The following is a 22,384-nucleotide window of genomic DNA, read 5'->3' as shown; positions in this document are numbered from 1 at the left end:
GAATTGGTATAACAGGAAGGGGGCATCATCAGAGCCCTTCAACCCAAAGGACGGATTCCTAGACTAATAGAATCTAAGGCAAATGATCTAACAACCCCCCTTCCCTGGGGCAGAGCTTCCCAATACTCCCCAAAGCCCACTTTGCATCCCAGATGTGCCCCCTCTGCTGGACGCCAACCCAACCAGCAGCACCTTGAACCATGACTATCAGACCACGGGTCCACCACTTTGCAGAGTGCCTGCTGTGAGCCAAGGCTGTGCCAGGGTCATGAAATAAAGCCAAAGAAAACAGAGCCCGTGCGCGGCTATTTCACAGTCTAGTGAGGAAGGGGGGGCTCTCTTCACCAGGAAGAAAACTCCAGCAAACACAACAGGACCCAAGTTCCGATCAATAGGCCTTCAAGGAGCCAAAATGCTGACTTTGGATCAAGACTGGCATGGAGCTTCATGAAACAAGGGAAGAGTCACACAGACCTGGATTCAGAGCTTGGTTGCACAACTTCCTAGTCATGTCAGCTTCGCCGCAGTCACATGACCAGTCCACGTGGCTGCCCCTAACATCTGCAGGCCTAACATTGCAGACAGACACGCGGGTACCACGAGCTGGGATTTTTCTCCTCACCCTGCCAGTCCATGCCAGGCAACCCCTGCCCACAATGTACCCCTCCCCTCTTACCACACCAGCATTGTTCCTTTGCATTCTTCAAAGGAATCTGACATTGGAAAGACTAGGTTCAAATTTAGAATGATTTAACTCCATGGAGTTCTTTCTACACAGAAACACAGCCACCTCCTCTTGTCTTCCCAAACATAGCTCCATCCCAGAAAAGGGGCCTCACGTCCATCCTAAGTGGGAATATCCTATCCACATGTTCAAGCTCCAACCACCCCTCACAAATACCAGCCCCTCAGCTACCCTTTGGTTAGAGATGCCCACACTGGTAGAAAGGTAGAAAAGAAGCCCCCAGAGGCAGTGGACTTGGGCAATTTGAGCAAAAGATTCCAGAATTCTGGATACCCATAGTGTGATCATCAAGAAGGGGAATGCAGGCTCCCAGAGGGCACATCCCCTTGGTTGCAGGGACTTCACACCCTATGGAGGGATGCTGGTTGGAGGAGGAAGACCTGAAAGAAAAACACTCTAGTTTATTTTTTTCAAAACCCTCTAAAGCATGGGATCCAGGGCAAGAAGGATCTAAGAGTAATACTACCACTCTGAGTAATCTCCATCTGTAAAAAGGGGATATTAATAGACCCTCCCCCATAGAGCTGCTTGGAATGTTCAATGAGCCAATACACATAGGTTCATGACACAAAGTAGTTCACAAATGCCAGTAACTGTTATAAATAATACAAATGGATAGAGACCCTAGAAACCAAGCAGGGAAGGAGACAACAAGTTCTAACAGTCTTGCCCTTTAAACTACTTTGGTTTCTGTTTTCTTCCCTATCTTGGAAAGCAGTTCTGTCCCCTGTCCCCATTAGGCAGGCAAGCAGGACTTGGAATTCACTGTGGGAGGGTTCTGGGTGAAAAGTGCAGCCTCTCCTCCCTTGCTCCCTCCCTCCCCTTTGCTCCCCCACCCCTGCCCCCTGCCAACATGCACTGAAAGGTTTAGGGGCCTCCTGAGGTTCCTAGGAGTTCTGACCTGCCCAGGGGTCCTCCTCACACCCCCAGAGCTGGGCAGCAGGAGGCAGCATGGAAAGGAATCTGGCTGAAGTAGCTTCTGACTCTGGAGGCACAGAAAAATGAAGGAGCCACAAAGGCACGGTTCTGTGGGGCCTTCAAGAAAGAGCACCTAGTCTGAGTTCCTTGTTTCAGTGACGCCCGGAGAGGAGAGAGGTCTGTCCCAGCTTACACAGCCATTTGGAGGCAGGCTCAGGGCAGCAGTGGACTTCTGGTTCAGGCCTAGATTGCACTCATCACATTGGGCAGCACTGGTCTGTGCCAGGGGAAGGTGGAGATGTGGAGGCCACACACACACACACACACACACACACACACACACACACGGGATAGGAGGTTACAAGTAAAAACTGACTCCCAGACCCAGCCTTGTTTCTCAGTACCTATGAGCCCTCAGGTTCCCACTTTAGTCTCTGCCACTAGATTGCGACATCTATAGAAACAGAGCAGACTACTGTTAAACTGAAAGGGAAAATTAATTAGTAATATTATTCCAGTTTGTTGAGCACAAGGCCGGGGACTCTGGTAGGTTTTATCTCGTTTTATTTCATTTAATCCTCAGACAACCCCGTGAATTGGGATCTAGATTGCCCTCCTCCCATTTTCTGGGTGAGAAACCTGGAGCTCAGAACAGGTGAACACCTTGCCCGGGGTCATCGAGCTAAGTGATCAGCAGAGCCAGGGCAGGAACTTGCCGAAGCCTGCGCTCTTGACCACTGAGCCCACGCCCCCCTCCTCCACCTCATCTGCCACCAAGTGCCCTATACAATGAAGTTTCCAAACAGGTGTCAAAGAGAGCCAGGGAAGTCCCATGGCCTCACTGGATGGAGCCTCCCTGAGGAAAGAGGAGCCCCAGGTGTCACAGAGGGAGTAGGAGTGCTGGTAGCAAGTGGGAACGCATGGAGGAAGTCAAGCCTCGCCTAACTTGTGCCAATACCCTGTTTCTTCTACATGACCTCCTTCCCAAAGCCCACTGTTTGCCACACAACGGATCCTCCCCCTTCTCAGGGAAAATCCATCCATCCCATCAGCCCATTTCCGAAGACCCTTGGCTTTCCTTGGGGCTGCAGATCCGCCTATCGCCACGAGAGGGCAGGCCAGCTCTGTGGCAAGTCCTGAGGACCCAGTAGCCACAGAGACTGGCCAAGTCTCCAGCCAGGGCTGGGAGGGACCCAGGTGCCCTATAACACAGCCACCCATTACATCTTTCCATCAGCTTACTCCCTCAGATGTCAAAATATCTAACTGCAGAAGCAAGACTCATGCTCACACATGGTGTCTGATTCCACTGGGGTCAAGATCTTAACAATTAACACCAAAACAGTAAGGATAAATGCGACCACCACAGATACGGGTCAGAATTTCATGTTACTAAGCATTTTCTCATCCCTGGAGCAGCTGGAGGTAATTTACTGAAGCATCCCCACTGTACAGATGAAGACACTGAAACATCAGAACAGGGACAAACTTTTTTGGGTCACTTAGAGAACGCTGGTCTTCAGACCCAGGGAGAACTGTTTCCAATTCCCGGTCTGGCTCGAGGTGGGACTGGGGATGGGGGAATGCAGGTGTAGATAGGAAGAGAAACAAGGGGTCAGAAGGTTCTAGAGGGAAGACTCGATGCATTGCAGTATTTCCTGTAAAGCAACCATCCACCCACTCACCCACCATCCATCCATCTATCCATCCATCCATCCATCCACCCATCGATCTATCCAAAAGGGTTCATTGAGCATTTGCAGGGGACACAAAGAGGGATGAGAGGAGCTTCCTGCCCTCAAAAAGCTGGCAGTCTAGCGAGGGGGAAAGTGGTGAGTCAGCAGATAATTATAGGAAACCGTGCACCCGTACAGCGGGATAGGGGCAGAGGGGTTTGTGACCCTCTGGTGTACACTCAAGTTGGAAGTGGCCCCCCGGGGCTCCCAAGGCCCAGGATTACAGGCAGGGGCACCCCCTTCCCTGCATCTCACCCCGGGACGGGGGATCCCCTCCCAGCTTCGGGTGCTGGCCTGTGCTGGGGACCCGGGGTCTCCCCCACCCCTCTCGGAAGATCGCGGGGCCGGGGAGCCGATGACAGCACACCTGAGTCAGCCCGCCGCCCACCCGCCCCTCAGCGTCTGTCTCCGCATCTTGTGATATTTCGCTCCCCGGGAGCCAGCCCCACTGCGCTCCGGAGGCAGCTCGGCAAACAAACCCAGCGACAGATTGTGCCGCGGCTCATTCCGGGGAAGGACGCCAAATCCCACCCTGCTACCCCCAACACTCCCTCCCCGCCGCCCCCTCCAGGCCCTCCTCCCCGGCGCGGGGCCGCGGCAGGGTGGGTCCCGGGAAACGCTGCGGCCTATTCCTGCCTCCTAGAGATGGGAGGGGGGCTGGAGGGGGGCTGGAGGGGGGCTGGAGCCCAGGGGGGCCCTTTGCGCTCCCACCTCCCCCGGACGGGAGAGGCGCGGGCCGGGGCACTGGGTGCGGGGCGCGGGGGTGGGGGGGTTGCGGTGCAGGAAGGGCAGACCGCAGGCCAGCAGGGGGCGCCCGAGCGTCCAGGTGCAAGAAGGCCGAGCGCCTGCCGCGGAGATTGGGGGGGGAGGGCGGGGATAGACACCTCGCAAGAGACCAGAAGCACCGCGATGTAGAGTCCGACAGGCAGGGAGCCGCAGGACAGAGCGGAGGCGACAGGGACAAGGAGAGACAGTGAGAGAGAGAGAGAGAGAGAGAGAGAGAGAGAGAGAGAGAGACGCCTCAAGATGGGAAATGACAGGGAGAGAGGGAGGAGGGGAGGGAGGGCAGAAGGAAGAGGGGGATGGAACAGGGAGAGACTACAAAATATGAATAAGGGTGGGGGAAGAAAGTGAGAGAAATCGGACGGGAGCCAGGGGAGAATGAGAAGCTATGGGTGGAGCAGAGAATGAATGGGAAAAAAGAATCCGGCATTTATACTGCGCCGACTGTATGCCTGCTGCTGCGCGCTACTCGGGCACCCACAGGAGAGGAGGAGCCCGAGGGCGGGCGCGGGGGAGGGGTCCTTTCCAGCGCTCCCCGTAGCGGCGGCCCAGGGCTCTCCACCTGCTCCGGTGACGCTGCGCACAGATGGCCCGGCCCGGGCTGCACGCGCCGCTCCCGCAGCGCCACCCCTGAGGTGTCCCCGGCCCCGAAGCGCCTTCCCCGGGTCCCCGCACCTGTCGGGAGCCGACGCGTGGCGCCCCGGCTGGGGGGGGGGGATGGCGCGGCCCGGGTCATCGTCCCCGCCGCCTTTGTAAGGAGGCGCCCAGGTCACGGATCGGATGGCATCGAGCGCGGCCACGAGAGGCGCGAGGGACCCCCACGAGCTCAGAACGCACCCCTCTTTTAGAGGAAGCAGCAGCTCCAGTGAAATCAGTGGTCTCCTCCCCACGCGGGAGATGAGCGATTCCCTTTAGGGCGCACCACACATGCACATAAAAATGCGCACACTCGCACGCGCACCCAAACTTGCACCCGCTCACCAACGCATTAAGGGGCACACACACACACACACACACACACACACACACAGAGGCACTTGTCCCCTTGCCGCCCATCCCAAGCTCACTCGCGCCAAACTCTCGAACACCTCACGTTTCCCACGAGCGCGAACACGCACGCTGGTGGGCACTCAGCGGCTTACCCCTGCGCACACTCACGTGTCCCCCCCCCTTCCTAGGCCCGTTCAAAAGGTCGAGTGCCAGCCCTCTCCAGCCGCACCTGCACAAGTGTCCTTGCGCACACGTGCACGCTCATATGCACTCAATCTTGCACACGCAAACTCTTGCACGTGCTCTTCTTACAATCACACGCACTGGGGGCTTGGGATCTGGGAAGGGACGGGAAGGTGCAATCTAGGAGCTCTCCCGGGGGAGGGAAGCGGCGGAGGCCTGGGCATTGGCGCCGGGGACACAGCAGGAGGGGGAGGTGACCCAGGAGCCCATCTCCTCCGGGGAAGTTGGGAGGGAGAACTGGCCAGGTCCACGGCGCCCTCTCGCTGCACTGCACCGCCCCCCTCCCCCGGAGAGGATTTCTCTCGAAGCGCGGCTCCGCGGAGGCGATCGAACTCCGTCCTCCGGGCTCCCCAAGGAGGGGAGGAGGCCGGGGCGGAGGGGGCCGGCGAGCCGCTCCCGCCTCCCGGTGGCCAGGAGAGGGTTAAGTCGGCGAGCTAGGAAGCGAGGGAGGAGCCAGCGAGTGCGGGAAGGAGTGGGGGTGGTTGGGAAGAGCATCCTCGCTGTCCCCACTCTCCCTCGGCGAGCAGCCGGGACGCACGGACCGACGGACTGACGGACTCGCGCGCCGCCTGCGCGGCCGGGGGGTGCCGGCACCCGGCGTCGACGGCCGGCTCCAGTCCTCCGAGCCCCGTCGCGCCCCGCCCCGTCCCGTCGGGGCCGATGGCTCCTCCCGAGGCCCGCAGCCCGGGGGGCGCAGGGTAGAGCGCCGCGGCCGGGCCACCCAGCCCGGGGACTCCCGGGCCCCCCCGGAGCCCCGCGGGGTCCCCGCCGTCCGTCCGGCGGGCCCAGGGAGCGAGTGGGAGCGCCCTCCCCCCGCCGCCCCCTCCCCCGAGCGCCGAGACAAGATGCTGCCCGGGCTCGGGCGCCTGCTGCAAGGTAGGGACCCCGGCCCGCCCGGCGGGCGGAGGCCACCGGGGGAGGGAGGCGGGCGCCCCCCGCGGGGCGCGAGGGTGGGGCCGCTGTGGGGGCGGGGAGCCGGGGAGGGGAGGGGGCAGCGGGCTCGGCCCCGGGCCCCGGCCCCGCCCCCGCGCCCCGGCTCGCCGGCTGGGGGAGCGCACCCGGCTCGGAGGCCGCGGGGAGGCGCGGGGAGCTCGTGACCGCGGGGGGACGCGGGGGCAGGCGGCCCCGGCCCGGGCTGCACCTGCTCCGGGGGCCGCTGAGGGCTCTGGCCGGCTGGGGAAGCGCCGACTCAGCAAGTCCTCGTGCCCCGTGCCTCAGCACTTTCAGTCACCTGGGGAGACAGGGAGTGTGGGTAGGGGGGCTGTCTGGGCGGATCGGAGGCTCGGAGGGAGATCCGAACGGCCCTGCCAAGTAGGACGGATGGAGGGCGCTCGAAGGGGGAGAGTTCCCCGGACTGAATGACAGCCTAGGGTGTGGACCAGAGATTGGGGGTGGGGCGGGGAAGGGGTCGGAGAAAGGGGGAGAGCCAGAAGCGGTCGGTGATGGAGAAAGTGGTCAGGGGAGGGGGGTGCGGGACCGAGGTTAGACGGGAAGAGCAAGCAGGGAAATGGGACCCAGGTGAGGATGGAGGAAGAGAAGGGAGAGGGGAGACCAGATGCACAGAGGGGTGGAGAGAAGGCGAGGGAGAGGAGCCCAGAATCCGGAAGCAAGGGTGGGCAATGGCAAAGAGGAGGGCTGGGACCCTGGGGACCAGGAAGGAAAGGGGAGTGGAAAGATCGGAAGCCTAGAAACCAGAGAGGGACTGGGATGGTGAGTAGAGATGGGGCGTCAGGAGCCCAGAAGAGGGTCAAGGATGAGCGCTAGGGTTGAGGACAGGGAACCATAGATGGGAGAGGGCCTGGGGGTTGATGGGGATGGGGAAGTAATCTGGGAAGGAAGGAAGAGGAGGAAGAGGACAAGATGGGAGAGAGGGATGGGGTGGGGGGGATCCCCAGGGATGAGACAAAGAGGCTTCTGGTAACCACTTCCACGTGGGAAGCCCTCCATTCCCAAAGCGCCTGCCTGTCACATCCATTCTCTCAGGGAGTGGTCTGTGGGTTCTGAGCTCTGGGCCTTGGGGGTGGCTGTGAGGGGGGAAAGGGTGAGGATATTCGAGTGGGGTGGCAGCCTCCAAGGGTGGGTACCCTAGCTGGCTGTGTGCTGCCATTTATATCTCTGGGCCCCGGCGTCGGATCCTGCCACCGCCACCAAGGTGGCTGCTTATTTTGGGGTGTTACATTCTGGCAGAGTGAGAAGCTGTTTGCAGCAGCACTAAACCTCCGTCACCCGCATCAGTGCTTCCCCAGACCCCTGCGTCACTGGCATCGCCACCACCTCCATTCTGCTCCGCGCTCCCACCTCCTCAGCCCCTGCCCCCTCAGCATCTGCCTGCCGGGCCTTAGCCCTTCCCCAGCCTTTTGAGTGTGGAGCTGTCGCTGCTCATCTGGGACCCTGTGTCCTTCCTTCAGAGCCAGAGCCCTCGACTCCCCTTCCAGGGAGCACCTTTTCCAGAGGCCACTCTGCCCCATGGTTTAGCATCCTGGCACCTGCCCTCCATCTGCCTCCTCCTAGAGCTCCTTCTTTCACCAGAGCCTCTGGACTAAAAGGTGGATCCTGGGGTGAGAACCTTATTTCTGAGCCTGGGGTACTCCAGGGTGATCGCCGAGAGTCCTTGACAATGGTCCCTCGGTGAATGGATAGTTTTTGGCTCTGGGCACCTCGGCCTTCCGGGATCGATATCATGTTCTGGCCTCTCTCTGCTCCCTCCGCAGGTCAATCCTAGCCACATCTCTTGGACACTGCTCATTCCTTTTTGACTCCCAAATGGGCCGTCCCTTAGAGCAGCCGCAAGCTGGAGCCCAGAAGAGGAAAGTTGCAGAGAGCCTGGGTCCCTTCTCTGCTCTCACCTTGCACAGTATCATGGCTGGCCCAGCCCCGTGCACCTGGGTGCACTTTCTGTCTCCCTTTACCTCAAGGGTAGTGACTGTCACACTCAGGTGTGGTTTCCCTGTATGATGTGAGGTCTCCCAAAGAAAGGTCAGAGGGTCTCTTCCAACATGGGCTCGTCCAGTCTGGGTTCCACCTTACACTAGCAGCATGACCTGAGGCAATTCTCTGTCCCCCCAGTTGCCCTTCCCTCATCGGCAAACAGGAGGCAATAATATTGGCCTCGCAGGGTTACGCTATGTTATACTCTCTGCGTAAAGACATGTAGTAATACAGCGTCTGGTGCACAGTAGGTGCTTAATAACAGATGGCTGCTCCCCATCCCTGCTCTGCACTCCCCTGCGGCTCTAGCCATCACCTGCTGACTTTAGAAAAAAGGAAGAGGAAGAAAGAGAGAAGATGGGGTGAGCCAAGAGGGTGGGGGAGGTTGTCACCAGGGGCTTTCCTTGGCCTAAGTAGTGAGGGGTGAAATGAAGGCTTCAGGAAAGATATTGAAGGCAGACTGTCAGAGATCCAGGTCAGGAGGCCTGAGCCGCTCCCTCAGAAACTGACCCTTCCTCTTGGACCCTGTGACATAAGGGGTTTGCTCCTGATGGCCACTGATGTACCCCCCCCCCTTTCAGCTCCAACACTCTGCATCTCGCCCTAGTCTTCGCCAGGGAGTCACAAGATGGGGGCTGGGAGTGGACGCGTGGTCCTCAGGGAGGGAGAGAAGACAAGGCCTGGAGGGAAGGAGGGATGGTGAGGAGCCGTGGGAAGCAGGGGGTGGGGAAGGAAAGGGCAGACACCGGGCAGGGACAGAGGGCGCGGAGGAGGGAGAGAGGCATGGTGCTTCAGCGCCCCCCCTGCCTCTGCCCAGCAGCGCTCCAGCCAGGCCTGGGGGCAGAGAAACCCAGAGCCCCCCACCTTCCCCTCCTCCTCGCCTCCAGTGAGAGCCGCAGCCTGAATTATGGATGAGGCTCCTTGGGTTACAGCTGCTTTGCACGGCGGAGAGGGCCAGAAATGGCAACAGAGTCACTGTTACGCAGCAGCTGTCACGGAGGGGCCCCCTGTTCAGGGCCCCTCCTCAAAAAGCCTGCAGGGAACACCATCTCCCACTTGGGGCGGTGGGCCAGTGGGCTAGTGGGCTGAGATGGGGGTACATAGAGGGACCCGTGAGAGGGAGTGTGGGGAAAGAGGAGAGGAGCCCAAGCAGGGGGCTAAGGAGTCACAGGTCAGCCCCTGCACACTTGGCCTCCAGGCCAGGGGAGACCCTGGGCCAGGGAGAGGCCCCCCTCCCGCCGAGTCTGGAGGGCTCTGGAACTCACATCCTTCCTCCCCCCTGTCTCTCCTGGGGTATACCAGTCAGCCCCAGAGGCTGGGGGGGAAGAGCTCCGTCATCCTCCGGAGTGCTGGTGGCCTCCAGAGCTCACACTCTCCTGAGCTTTGTGGATAAGGGGTGGGATTAAGGATCAGAAAAGGATTTGACTTCCTCTGGTGTCAAGTCCTCGGGGAAGCAAGCTTAGAGGGTGACTGCTAGGAGAAGTGTCCTGGCCAGTCATGACGAGAATCCTTTCTGGTGCCTGCCCAGTTGATCACTCTGCTGTGTGACCTTGGGCAAGTTTCTTGCCCTCTCTGAGCCCCAATGTCCCCCGCATAGGGCAAGAACTTGAACCAGCTGAACCTGGAGGACCTTTCCAGCTCTGAAACCTCCCGTTCTAAGCCCCAAACCTCAGGCCTCACGAAACCCACCCCCAGGGTTCCCCGCCGCGCTCCTGCCCCCCACCTCTGCCTGGTTCAGTTGAGGGGTGAGAGACGTGCCCCTCCACCCCACGTGGTTCTGAAAAACTTGGGAGGAGAAAGTAATCGTGAAACGCCGCCCGGGGGAGGGGTGAGAAGGGCCGAGAAACGCGGAGGTGGTGTGAAGGAACGGAACAGCAGCCGCTGTGTCACTGAGTATTACATCACACCCAGCCTACACACGCACGGGGCGCACTCACACACGCGGAGGACAGCCGGCACACGCTCGCGCGGCTCGGCACCAGGAGGGGCCTCTTGGAGCTGGGGTGGCGCCCGAAGTCGAGGAGTGGGAACACCACACACACCAGGCGTGGGGTCCCCCATCCCTGCACCTGTGTGTTCTCCCGGGGTGGGGGTGGGGGGCCAACGGCAGAGCGTCCGTGATATCCGTCCACACCCGGCCCTGTCATGGCCTTGTGCACACACCGGGTTCAGCAGCACCATACGCAGTGAGCACCCAGCTCACACCCGTACCTAAGATCACACACGTGTGCATATGCACACACACACATTCACGCGCAGCGATGTCTGGGGCACAAGGCACCACTGAAAATCACAGACCCTCAGTCCCTCCCCTGGAGTGTCTGAAACCCACAGAGCCCCAGGATCTCAGGTCCTCGGCCCCCGGCCCTGTCATCCTTCCCTCCACCGGCATGGACCCAACACATTCCATGAAGCAGAAGCTTCTCAGTCAATGTGTGCCCAGAAATCACGGCCCAGCGCGTGGGGTGTAGGCTGCCCTTCTCCCCAGGCAAACGGGCCAGAAGAAAATCCGAGGAGTCATCTGGCAGTCATGAGAAAGGTCAGAAGGCAAGCTAGATCCAGCCCAGAAGCTCACAGCTGTGGTGAGGGCAAGAAGGCCAGGGGACGGGGATGGGCGAGGGGGTCCTACGCCCCCGGCCCCCGCACAGGATGCAGGGGCCTGGACACTACTCTTTAGCCCCAGGCCTCTGGGCCTCCCTGGGCCTGCTTCTCCAACTGTGTCCTAAGAAGGCTGAACTATTTCCGACATTCAAGAGTTACTTTGAAAAAAAATACATATATATATATATATATCAAGTGACTTTGAATGAGAAGAGCCTGCGGTATAAAATGCAGATTCCCAGGCAATCCCCCTGAAAGTCTGATTTTGCCTGCTTTCTGGGCCCACCTGGCTGATTCTGTTGCAGGTGGCTGCTGGCCCCATTCAGAAACGCCCTGACCCCTGGGCCCTCAGGGCCCTTCCGGCTTGGACAGGCCCTGGTTCTTCCAAGGTGAAAGCTGCTGGAAGGTGAGGGAGGCGAGCTGCATGCCCCGGTGGGCTCGGCAAGACCAGACCCCGGAGCAGCCCAAGGGCCATTTCGCACAGACCTTAGATTCACGAAGATTCTCAATTTAGTTCCAGCCCTTCTCCAATGGGGGCGATTCGCCCCCCCCCCCCAGCAAGGGACATCTGGCAAAGTCTGGAGACATTTTGGTTATCATAACCAGGGGGCAGGTGTTACTGGCACCTAGTGGGCAGAGGACAAGGGAGCCGCTGAACATCCTAAATAAGATGTCACATAGGACAACCCCATACAACAAAGATCCATCAGGCCTACCATCCCCGCTGGAGAAGCCCTGGACCATGGGCAAACCTACCGCAGTGAAAACCAATGACAAAAGGCCACCACTCATCCAACAACTGTCAACCTTGCTTTCTACAGTGTCCTCTTAGCATTCCTTTATTTTTTTCGTACACCAGGAGCCTCAGAAAGCCGAGGAGGCCAGGGCTTCTTGCGACACTGAGGTTACACTCAGAACCCCTACCCATCAATCCAGAGGCGCGCTGCCCTTGGGGGGGGGGTGGTAGGCGCCCCCAGGCTGGCAGGCCTGGCCCTTGGCCCCGCCCGGAACCTCCCCGCCTCCCTCTCCCACAGGTCCAGCCTCGGCCTGCCTCCTGCTGATGCTCCTGGCCCCGCCCCCCGCGGCCCCCAGCTGCCCCATGCTCTGCACCTGCTACTCGTCCCCGCCCACCGTGAGCTGCCAGGCCAACAACTTCTCCTCCGTGCCGCTGGCCCTGCCGCCCAGCACGCAGCGACTCTTCCTGCAGAACAACCTCATCCGCACGCTGCGGCCCGGCACCTTCGGACCCAACCTGCTCACCCTGTGGCTCTTCTCCAACAACCTCTCCACCATCTACCCGGGCACCTTCCGCCACCTGCAGGCCCTGGAGGAGCTGGACCTCGGCGACAACCGGCACCTGCGCTCCCTGGAGCCTGACACCTTCCAGGGCCTGGAGCGGCTGCAGTCTCTGCATCTGTACCGCTGCCAGCTCAGCAGCCTGCCCGGCAACATCTTCCGCGGCCTGGTCAGCCTGCAGTACCTCTACCTCCAGGAGAACAGCCTGCTCCACCTCCAGGTGAGCCTGCCCCGCCCCCGGCGCACCTGCGCACCGTCCTGGTCCGCACCGTCCTGGTCCCCCGCGCTCCTGCCAAGCATCCCTAGTTCCCAGCCCCTGTCCTAACTTCCTGTCCCTCTCACTCCCGCCAGGGGCTTCTCTGTTCTCTGTCTTCTATCTTCCTGGCTCCTCCTGTTGGGGTCCCTTGCGGCCTCTCTCCCTAACTCTCCAACCCCCCCCCCCCCCCGTCTGGTCTGTCTCCCTCTGCCCGTCTGTCTGTCTATCCCTTTCTGTCCCTCTCCGCCTCTCTCACAAACTTGCCTCCCCCATCTGTCTTCTTCTGCCTCTCTGTCTGCCTCCCTTCGCACGCCCACTCCGCGCACGCCCCCATGTCTGTCTGGGTGTATGTACGTGTCTCTTTCTGTGATCCCTCCTTTCCCCCTTTTGTTTGCCTTCGGGGGACTCTCCCTTTCCCCAGGCACCCAGCCTGAAGGCCTTGGTGGCTGCTTTTCTCACCCACCCCCACACCCTCCGTCCCGGGGAGGAGGAGCAAGAGGGCACAGCCCCTGCAATTATGCCCCATGAAGGTTCCGCCTCTCTCCAGCTCACCAGGGACTGGGACAAGGGGACGACGTCCCGCCCTTTCCAGATTCCTGTCCCCCAAACCTGTCCTCCCCGTGCAAGGGAAGAAGGAAAGGGAAAGGGAAAGAGTGGTTAAGTAGCTGGAAAATGGATGCCCTGGAAACGGAAGGAATAACAGTAATTGCTATTTATTGTTATTATCATTGATCTAAATATTTATTGTTGTTGTTATGCTGACTGTTTGACAGCCAGATCCTCCCATTCTATTTCCCCAGGAAGCAATCACACACCCTCCAAACCACTCTGGAAGAAATTCCTCCCTGGGCTACACAGCCTGTAGCTGGAAGGGGGTAGGGACCTCCAAATTCTCCCCTCCCCTGTGTCCCCCCCACATAAGCCTGGAAGGCACATGCTCCTCCTCACTCCTGGTCGGGTCAGTGCCTCCCTGGTCTCACCAATGTGCCCGCCCATCCGCACATCAGGTCGGGTTGATGTTGACACTAGCAGTAACGACCTGACAAACGTGTATGGAGCACCCCACTATGTGCTACATGCTGAGGAGACAGCAGTGAATGGAAGAGACAAAGCTCCCTGCCTTCAGACAGGGCATTCTAGTCAGGGAAAGGGACAAGAAGGAAAATACACAGTGTGCCAGAAAATTCTGTCCTGGCCATTACTGCTGCCTAAATGGCCGTCAGAGTAGCGCCCACCACCACTTAGTGGGCGCATTGTGTGTCTGGCACCGTGCTAAGGACTTTGCAGGCCTGGACTCTGGTAATCTTTACTGGCGTGTGGCAAATGTTAACCTTTCCAAGCCACAGTCTTCCCATCTGGAAAACGGGGGCAGCAACAGCCCCCCATCTCCTAGGGATGTTATATGCGTTCAGTGCATGAATAATTTGTAAAGCACTGAGAATAGTGCTTGGCATACGGTAAGCACTATATAAATGCTTGTTAAAATACTATTTTAAAAAGAGAACCAAGCCTCGTTAAACACTGGCCTTGGTGAAATGGCCCATCTTGGACTCGATCCTGGAGATCTGGGTCAACTTCATGGATGATACTGAGGCCACAAGCGGGTCCCAGAATACTCCCTCCCTTTCCTTTGCTTCCTAAATTTGCCTCGCACCTCAGGATTTGCAAAGTACATCCAGCCACCTCATCTCACTTCTACGGCTCTGTCGGGGGTTGTCTCCTTACAGATGGGGAAGCGGAGGCCCAGGGCCCCAAAGGCTTTGTAGGTAGAAGGCCTCTACACATCAAGACTTTTAAACCACTGGCCACGTCACTGGGGGCTTGTGTGTCTCAACTTCGCAACAGCCTGGTTCTGGGGGACAGTTAGGGGCAGTAGGGACACAGAACAGAAGTTCCTGGTGCCACACGACCAGGAAGGGCGAGTAGTGCTGGAGACTGCAAGGTCTGATGACATTTCAGGAACTTCTGTCCTCCAGACCTCTCCCCCAGGCTCTGTCCAGGGGCCGGGGGGGGGGGCAGGAAGGACAGCAGAGTGCTCGTCTCTGAAACTCACTCTTTGGAGGTTCCAATCTTAGCTGCGGTGTGGCTTCGGACAAATGACTCAATCTCTCCACCTTCATTTCCTTGTCTATAAAATGGCAGTCATGGTAGTACTTGAAGTTTATCTAAGAAGCTCTATAAGGTTTAAAATTTAGTCTAGAGCCACCCTCAGTACAGGCAGGGTCATTATCATGTTACTACTAGTAGTTCGACAACTACTCCTGACTCCCTGACCCCCTCGTCAGTACATATTGGTTGTTCAGAAGGGTGAATCTGGGGCCAGAGTGACTGAGTTTGAATCCCTGCTCTGCTGCTTTCTGACTTATTTAACTTTAGGCAAGCTGCCTCCCCATTCTGAACCCTGGTTTCCTTATCTTTAAAATGGGAAAAATTAAAGTAAGACCTTCCACAAAGAATGGCTATAAAAAGCCAATGAGTTTGTGTATATAAAGCACATAGTTCAGTGCAGAATAAATCACGTCATGATGACCCGACCCTCTTCCACTCTCAGGCGACAACGGCAGCCAGTGCGTGGGCTCAGGAGAGTTCTGGGCAAGGGGGTCCTTGAGTGAACAGGGTGGTGGTGGGGGGGGGTCTTCTGAAACGGGACATGCTTGTCCTGCACCCTGTGGTATGAATGGCATGGTGCAGGGCATCATGGGAAGGAAGCATCCTCACACCTGGCCCCTTCCTAGAGCAGAAAGAAAGAGCCAGCTTCTGCCCAGGGGACTGCCGGGCAGAACCAGGCCCGGAAATGCGACAGGCAGGTGAGAAAATGTGCGGCTGGGGTGAGATGCACAGAATGCAGGTGTGACCTAAGATGGAGCCTGCCCGGAGAGGGGAGCTGCGGAGGGGGTGAGGGGGGCCACAGCTCTTCAGGAAGGTGGAGGTGCAGGTGGAGGCAAGGGGCGGTGGGGTTTCTCACGGACTGTCCGTTGTAGGCCAGGCACTGTACCAGGGGGCGTTCATTCATCAGTGGGTATGTATGGTGCACCTACTACATGCCAGGCGGTGTTCTGGGTGCCAAGGATTCAAGAGTGAGCAAAAACAGTGTCCCCCGCTCTCCTGGAGCTTATTTTCTACTTGACTAGAACCAGATGATAGGGACACCAGTTCTCTCCCTTAATCACTACGGCCTACATGGTTTAATAGGACACTCAGGCAGAGCGGGGTTTGAATCCCAGGCCCATCTCTGGCTTGCTGTGTGGCTCTGGGCAAGTTACTTAACCACTCTGAGTCTCAAAGGACCCATCTATAAAGCGGAGAAAAAATGACCTGCACCTCAGAGGTTTGTTGTGAGGATTAAAGAAGACGCTACTTGAAAAGTGCTCAACACGATGTCTGGTTCAGAGTAAGCATCATTTCCCCCCTTTAAGGGCTGAGGATACTGAGCCTCTGTGAAGTCCAGTGACCTCTGACCAGTCCATTAAGGAGTACAGCCTAGAAGTGGCCCAGGTCTGCCTGACTCCAGAGTTCAGGCCCAACCCATATAGCTGCTGGACCCTAGGCAAGTCACTTGCCTTCTGGGGGCCTTCCTCTCCTATTTTCCGGAAGGGACGTAATAATATTGTCTGCCTCGTGGGGTTGTGATGATTCAGTTACTACATGGGATCCGGGTAGCACAGAGCTTGGCACACAGTGCAAACTCTGACGCAGACGATGACAGTGACACCTGGCACAGATTGGTGAGCACTGTGAGTGGGGGTGCCTGGCACAGAGTAGACACTCAATACGGCTTTGTTGAATGAATGAGGTACACTCCAGGACTCACTTACTCATAAATATCAGATGAGGTTGGATCTTAATGATCAACTCTCAAGGCCCTTGTTTCACAAATGAAGAAACCTGAGGCTCAGAGAGGTTTGTGGAGCTGCCCAAGGTCACACAGCCCAGCAGCCAGTGCCAGAGACTGGAGCTGGGAGGGTGGAAGGAGGCAAAGTGAAAGGCAGGATGCTGGATGCTGTGGGGGTCTGGGGGGGGGATGGGGCAGGGATGCTGCCTTGTGAGATTCCAAATGGATGCAAAGAGCTATGAAGCGACCTGGGTGGAGGTGAGGGAAATGTGGTTTTGGAAATGGAAGTCGATGGCTTTAGCAGCCGCTGTCAGCCCAGAGGGAGGGGGCTGTGAAAGTCAAAAGCTTATTAATGCACAGAGAAGGGTTTTAACAGGGAGAGAGGAAGGTCTGGATTTGAGAGCTGCAGCTCAGGAAGTGGTTGGGGGATTTGGCAACGGCTTGGATGAGGAGAGAGGTATGGACCCCTAGATGGAGGCTCAGTGAGAGGAAGGCCAGGACATGTGCAAGCGGGAAAAGGAAGAAGAGGAGGAAGTTGGGATCAAGGGATTCTGTAGCTCCCTGCATTGGGGCTGTAGGTCAAAAGCACCTGAATTGCTGGGGTGTCTGAACCTTGGGTTGTCCCTACCTGACCTCTGGAAGCCCCCCTGAGTGTGATGACCTCCACTTCTACCCCCATCCCCTGTTGATCCTGATCAGGAATCTCTGGGTGTGTCCCACTATGGCTGGCATCGTAAAAAAGAAACCCAAACTAGGTGTCTGAGTGGAAGGGTTTCGGAGCCCACTCCCTGGGGGTGAGGAAAAGAAGGACAAGGCCACCAGGCCAGGCTGGGGTGGGCTGAGGCCACAGGCGTGCAGAGAGCCCACTGGAGACCTGAGCAAGGCAGGGGGTGGTGGCAGCAGGGGGCGCAGAGAACGCTGGTGTCACAGACACCCAAGAAGGTTGAGGGGACGGATCTCAATGTGGCCAACAGGAGGGTTCTTGGCAGGCTCAGTTCCTGGAACGGAGAGGGCGGAAGGCAGATGGGAGGGGGCGAGAGAACGCCGGAGCACAGGAAGGTGGGGGCTGTGGGTGTGGGCTGGGAGTCAGTGCCCTCCCCCCAACCTGAGAGCCAGGACAGGCTCCTGGCTGGGATGGGCAGGAAATGGTGGGAACCGCAGCCGGAAACAGGATCCAGGGGGGAGCTGGCTTCAGCAGAGCGGATGCTCTTAGCCCTGAGAGCCAGAGCTTCTGGGCCTGCTGACCACAGTGATGTCCTGCACCAAGTTGGTGGGGGGGGGAAGGTCAGTACTGGGGTTCTGGGCCCCTCTCTGGGTCTCAGTGCTCTCCTCTAGAAAAAGCGGCTGGGCGGCTGGACCTGGAAGCACTAACTCCGAAGTCTGGCTGGCCATCACCAGGCTGGAGAGCTGGTTAGAATTCACAATCCAGCCCCCACCAGGAAGCATACCTAGACCTATACCCGCACCCCCATTAACTCTGAATCAGAGTTCTAAATCCTTGCAGCACTAACAGCACCTGATTCTGGGACTCCCCAGCCCCAAGAAGGCAGGTGGAACAACCCCTCGATGGGGGCCAGTGATCAGGGCATCAGACAGCAGGCTTCCTTCCCCTCCCCTGCCACCTCTGGGCAGGTGGAGCAGACACTGAGTTCTTTTAATATCCTAACAAAGTAGAATAGTAGAACTTTTGAGCCTCAGGAAACTCCTCTGTTAGAGCAGAAGGGATGGACCTAATTGTAACTGAGGCCCTACTGTCGTAATAACCACTGTTTATTGGTGGTGGTCTATGTGCCCACCGAGTGCAGTATCCTTCCAGCATGATCTCACCTAATCCTCCCTCAGCCTGCTGAAGGGGGATATCCTCTGAGCTATGGGTCCTGAAGAAACTGGATGAGGCTGAGTAGCCTGCCCAACACAACGCAGCTGGGAAGAGGGCAAGCCGGATCGAAAGCCCTGAGCTCTCCCTCCTGAGCCTGTGGGCTTCACTGGACCGAATCCCATTGTGCCAGGCACTGTGCCCAGCACTTCACCCATCTGCTTTGTGTGGATTGTCTTCCTAATCCTCAACACAAACGCAGGAGGACGTACACTCATCCCCATTTTATAGATGAGGAAACGGGCTTAGAGAGATTACTAGCTTGGCCAAGTTAACCACGGTGGCCAACCCACTGAATGCCTACCTCATGGCAATCTTGTTCTGAGTAACTTAACATATACGGCTTCATTTAATCTCGGCATCTTACAGGCGAAGAAACTGAGTCACAGATACTGAGGCTTGCCCCCAGTGGCGGAGCCAGTGCTGGACAGATCCCAGGATTTGAAGTCAGGAAGTCCGGCCACCACGCAGTCTACATGCTGAAGCGAACGGTGGGGGTGGGGGTGGGGGTGGGGGTGGGGTCTCACTCTCCAAGTGTGGTCCCCTGACCCGCAGCAGCATCAGCAGCATCAGCATCACCGGGGAGCGCACCCCTCCTGCCGCCACACCCCAGACCTGCTGGGCCAGCAACTGGGGCTCTGCAGGGCGTGCAGAGCACTAACGTTCGAGAACGAGTGACCTCAACTATACTGCTTTGCGCACATTTAACAGCTCCATAGGTTAGGGGAGGTAGGATTCGAACCCGGGACTCTCTGAAACCCTTCCGTTCCACCACAGGCCTCCGCTCCTCCCCACCCGCCTCTAAGGACGGCTCTCTCTAACCCTCCCCCCTCTCCCCCCCACCCCACCCCACCCCCACCCCCACCCCCACCCCCAGGATGACCTGTTCGCGGACCTGGCCAACCTGAGCCACCTCTTCCTCCACGGGAACCGCCTGCGGCTGCTCACGGAGCACGTGTTCCGCGGCCTGGGCAGCCTGGACCGGCTGCTGCTGCACGGGAACCGGCTGCAGGGCGTGCACCGCGCGGCCTTCCGCGGCCTCAGCCGCCTCACCATCCTCTACCTGTTCAACAACAGCCTGGCCTCGCTGCCCGGCGAGGCGCTGGCCGACCTGCCCGCGCTCGAGTTCCTGCGGCTCAACGCCAACCCCTGGGCGTGCGACTGCCGCGCGCGGCCGCTCTGGGCCTGGTTCCAGCGCGCGCGCGTGTCCAGCTCCGACGTGACGTGCGCCACCCCCCCGGAGCGCCAGGGCCGCGACCTGCGCGCCCTCCGCGACTCCGACTTCCAGGCCTGCCCGCCCGCCGCGCCCACCCGGCCCGGGAGCCGCGCCCGCGGCAACAGCTCGTCCAACCACCTGTACGGCGTGGCCGAGGCCGGGGCGCCGCCCGCCGACCCCTCCACCCTCTACCGAGACCTGCCCGCCGAGGACCCGCGGGGCCGCCAGGCCGGGGGGGACGCGCCCACGGAGGACGACTACTGGGGGGGCTACGGCGGCGAGGACCAGCGCGGCGAGCAGACGTGCCCGGGCGCGGCCTGCCAGGCGCCCCCGGACTCCCGCGGCCCCGCGCTCTCGGCCGGGCTGCCCAGCCCTCTGCTCTGCCTCCTGCTCCTGGCGCCCCACCACCTCTGACTGCGGTGCTGCGACGCCCCCGCCGCCCCCGGCCGCCCCGCCCGGCCCCCTGCGCCTCTGCAGCCTTCCTCTCCCCTCCCCCGGGACGGACCAGCGCCTCTCCCCGCCCCTGGGCTGCGGGCTCTCGCCGGGGGGTGGGGGGAGCGGGTCGTGTCTGGTGGCCCAGCCCTAGTGTCCCCAACTCCGGCCATTAAAACTCTCCCACCCCCACGCTGGGGTGGGGCACCCCAGGCAGCCGCTGACCCCTACTCCCCGTGGACTCGAGAGGGGCTTTTGCCTGCAGAGCATCTTCCACCAGCAGAGCCTTTGGAAGCTCCCTGGAAGGGAGCGCCCCCCCCCCCACCCCGACCCCAGGAGCCCTTTGGAGGGATGCCTCAGTTGGGGCCAGGCTAACCCTAGGCCCCTGCTTATCCTAGCCCCCCTCAGCCTCCCAACACTGGAGGAATACTTTTCTCCTAAGTCTACCCGGGACACTTTTTAGGGCGCCTGGAGAGGACTTTCCTCTCCACCGTGGCCCCTGTGTGGTGAAGATCAACAGAAGTTGTTTGGAAAAAAAAAATTTATTAAAAAATTCTATTATTTTATCTTTTCCTGTAAGATTTGTTGACTCAGGACCTCAAAAGTAGGAAGAGGGCTTAGAAGCATCAGGAATTCAGGGCCAGGAGGGTTAGAAAAAGGGGATCCATCACATGCCTTCCAAGTGCTTCTTGCCTGGTTGAGCTGGTATGCTGCTGCCTGCAGAGGAGGAGCTGAAGACTGAGGAAGAGGGGGTGACCCTGGAGTCCCCAGCAGGCCGGTGAAATCTGACAGCCAAGAGCAGGTGCTGACATCACCTTACCTCCCAGTGGCCTGGGAGAAGCCGCTACCTATGACCCTGACTTGTCTGGCGCATGAGGAGCTGAGCTTGTGGGGAAGGCCTGCAGCCTGGTCAACAGCTCCCTCCCAGGCCCTGTTCCTTCAGGAAGGAAGAGCATTTCCCACCTTACCCTGCAGGGAGAAATAACAGACATCCAGGGTCACAGCCAGCCCAAACATGACTTTGGGCAAATCTGAAAAAGGCACCTCATCCTCAGGAGAACCCAGCCCCACGCCACAGCAAACACCTCAGCAAGCAGAGCCTAAGGCTGAATTTCAGCTCATAGTTGCCCCCTTGGCTGAGTGCCTTTGTGCAGTGTGCAGCTGTACACGACCCTATATAGATCAATGGTCTCTTTCCCTTGACTCCTGTGAGGTAGGATGGGCCAGGGCAGAGAAGCAGTTCTGCAAGCAGGTTAGAAGAGAGACCACAGGCCTAGGGGCACCAGAGGGATAAGAATCTCAAGTTGGGGTGCCCTGCTGGCTTGGAGCATCTGAAGCTTCATCTCTCCAGTGCATGAAAGGGAGAATCTGGTTACAGCTAGGCCTGAGGAAGGAAAAGCCCGACTAAGAAGGACTTGGGATAGAGATTGGGGGTGAGTCTCATCAGAGCAATGGAGGGGAGAAGCTTGATGGTTTACATTTAGGATTAAGAATATAAACTGGGGGGATCCCTGGGTGGCGCAGCAGTTTGGCGCCTGCCTTTGGCCCAGGGCGCGATCCTGGAGACCCAGGATCGAATCCCACGTCGGGCTCCCAGTGCATGGAGCCTGCTTCTCCCTCTGCCTGTGTCTCTGCCTCTCCCCCTCTGTGTGTGTGTGTGTGTGTGTGTGTGTGTATCATAAATAAATAAAAATTTAAAAAAAAAGAACGTAAACTGGGGGTGCAGATGGAAAGAGAGGGGACCTGGATGCCAGGGCTCAGAGAGTGGGGATGCCGAGATCCCGTGACCCTGGCTGGGCAAGTCAGAAGGATGGCAAGAAGAGGAGGCAGACATGGGAAGGTGTGGATGCTAAAGGCCTTGGAGGCACTGGAAGCGGGTGGATCTGGGTAAGAATGAGGGAGCAGAGAAGGCAGCTAGCTAGTGAGGAAGCCGGGGAGCCTCTGGGTCTGGGGTCTCCCGGAGGCCTGGGGCAGGCTGGCTTTGGGGAGACTAGCCAGTGGGACTAGGGCTCTGATGGAGGAGGAGCCGCTGCAGACTGGGCAGGGGGAGGGAGGATGCTGGGAAATCAGAAGCAGGCTGTCCAGGTCACAGAATTATCGTTGTGAAATATTCATGGGCCTTCGGTCCAGATGCTATTTCAGAACAGTGAAAGCAAAAGGAGTGTGCGAGCCTCAGGAAGAAGCCCACAGCAATGCCTCTTTCCACCACCCCCACCTCCACCACCATCAGCCCAGACAGACCCACGGACGCCCATCACGTGCACACCCACGCTCACGCGCTCTCTCTCACACACTCACACAACGCGGAGCTCCGGAGCACGTGCAGGCAAGCTGACACCCACGGGTCCCACCAACAGGCAGATGCCCCCAAATGCATGCACACGTAGCTGCCTTAGCAGGACCCCGCACAGAGACCACCTCTAGAGATCTCACACGCACAGACTCCCCACCCACCGACCCAGCATCTCCAGAAGACTGATTTACAGCCCTGAGCTGCACACTCTGAGACAGGAGGGGCTTTCAAGGACATCC

The 22,384-nt window shown here is 58.9% G+C and overlaps 1 protein-coding gene across 2 annotated transcripts; it reads left to right on the top strand.

Moving 5' to 3' along the window:
- The first annotated feature begins 5,949 nt into the window (after positions 1-5,949).
- On the top strand, positions 5,950-20,389 carry RTN4RL2 (reticulon 4 receptor like 2). Of its 2 annotated transcripts, none has more exons than XM_055300723.1 (3): positions 5,950-6,291; positions 11,979-12,460; positions 19,082-20,389. In XM_055300723.1, exons 1-3 carry the CDS (start codon positions 6,261-6,263, stop codon positions 19,832-19,834), a joined length of 1,266 nt encoding a protein of 421 aa, XP_055156698.1. In that variant the 5' UTR covers positions 5,950-6,260; the 3' UTR covers positions 19,835-20,389. The 2 variants fall into 2 exon arrangements, with proteins under 2 accessions (XP_055156698.1, XP_055156699.1); XM_055300724.1 differs by lacking the exon at positions 5,950-6,291 and adding an exon at positions 10,479-10,882.
- The last annotated feature ends 1,995 nt before the right edge of the window (positions 20,390-22,384 follow it).

The sequence above is a fragment of the Nyctereutes procyonoides genome, unplaced genomic scaffold (assembly GCF_905146905.1).
Source record: "Nyctereutes procyonoides isolate TBG_1078 unplaced genomic scaffold, NYPRO_anot_genome, whole genome shotgun sequence".
Lineage (NCBI taxonomy): Eukaryota > Metazoa > Chordata > Mammalia > Carnivora > Canidae > Nyctereutes > Nyctereutes procyonoides.
The sequence above is the reverse complement of the archived record's forward strand: the minus strand, read 5'-3'. Positions and strand labels throughout refer to the sequence as shown.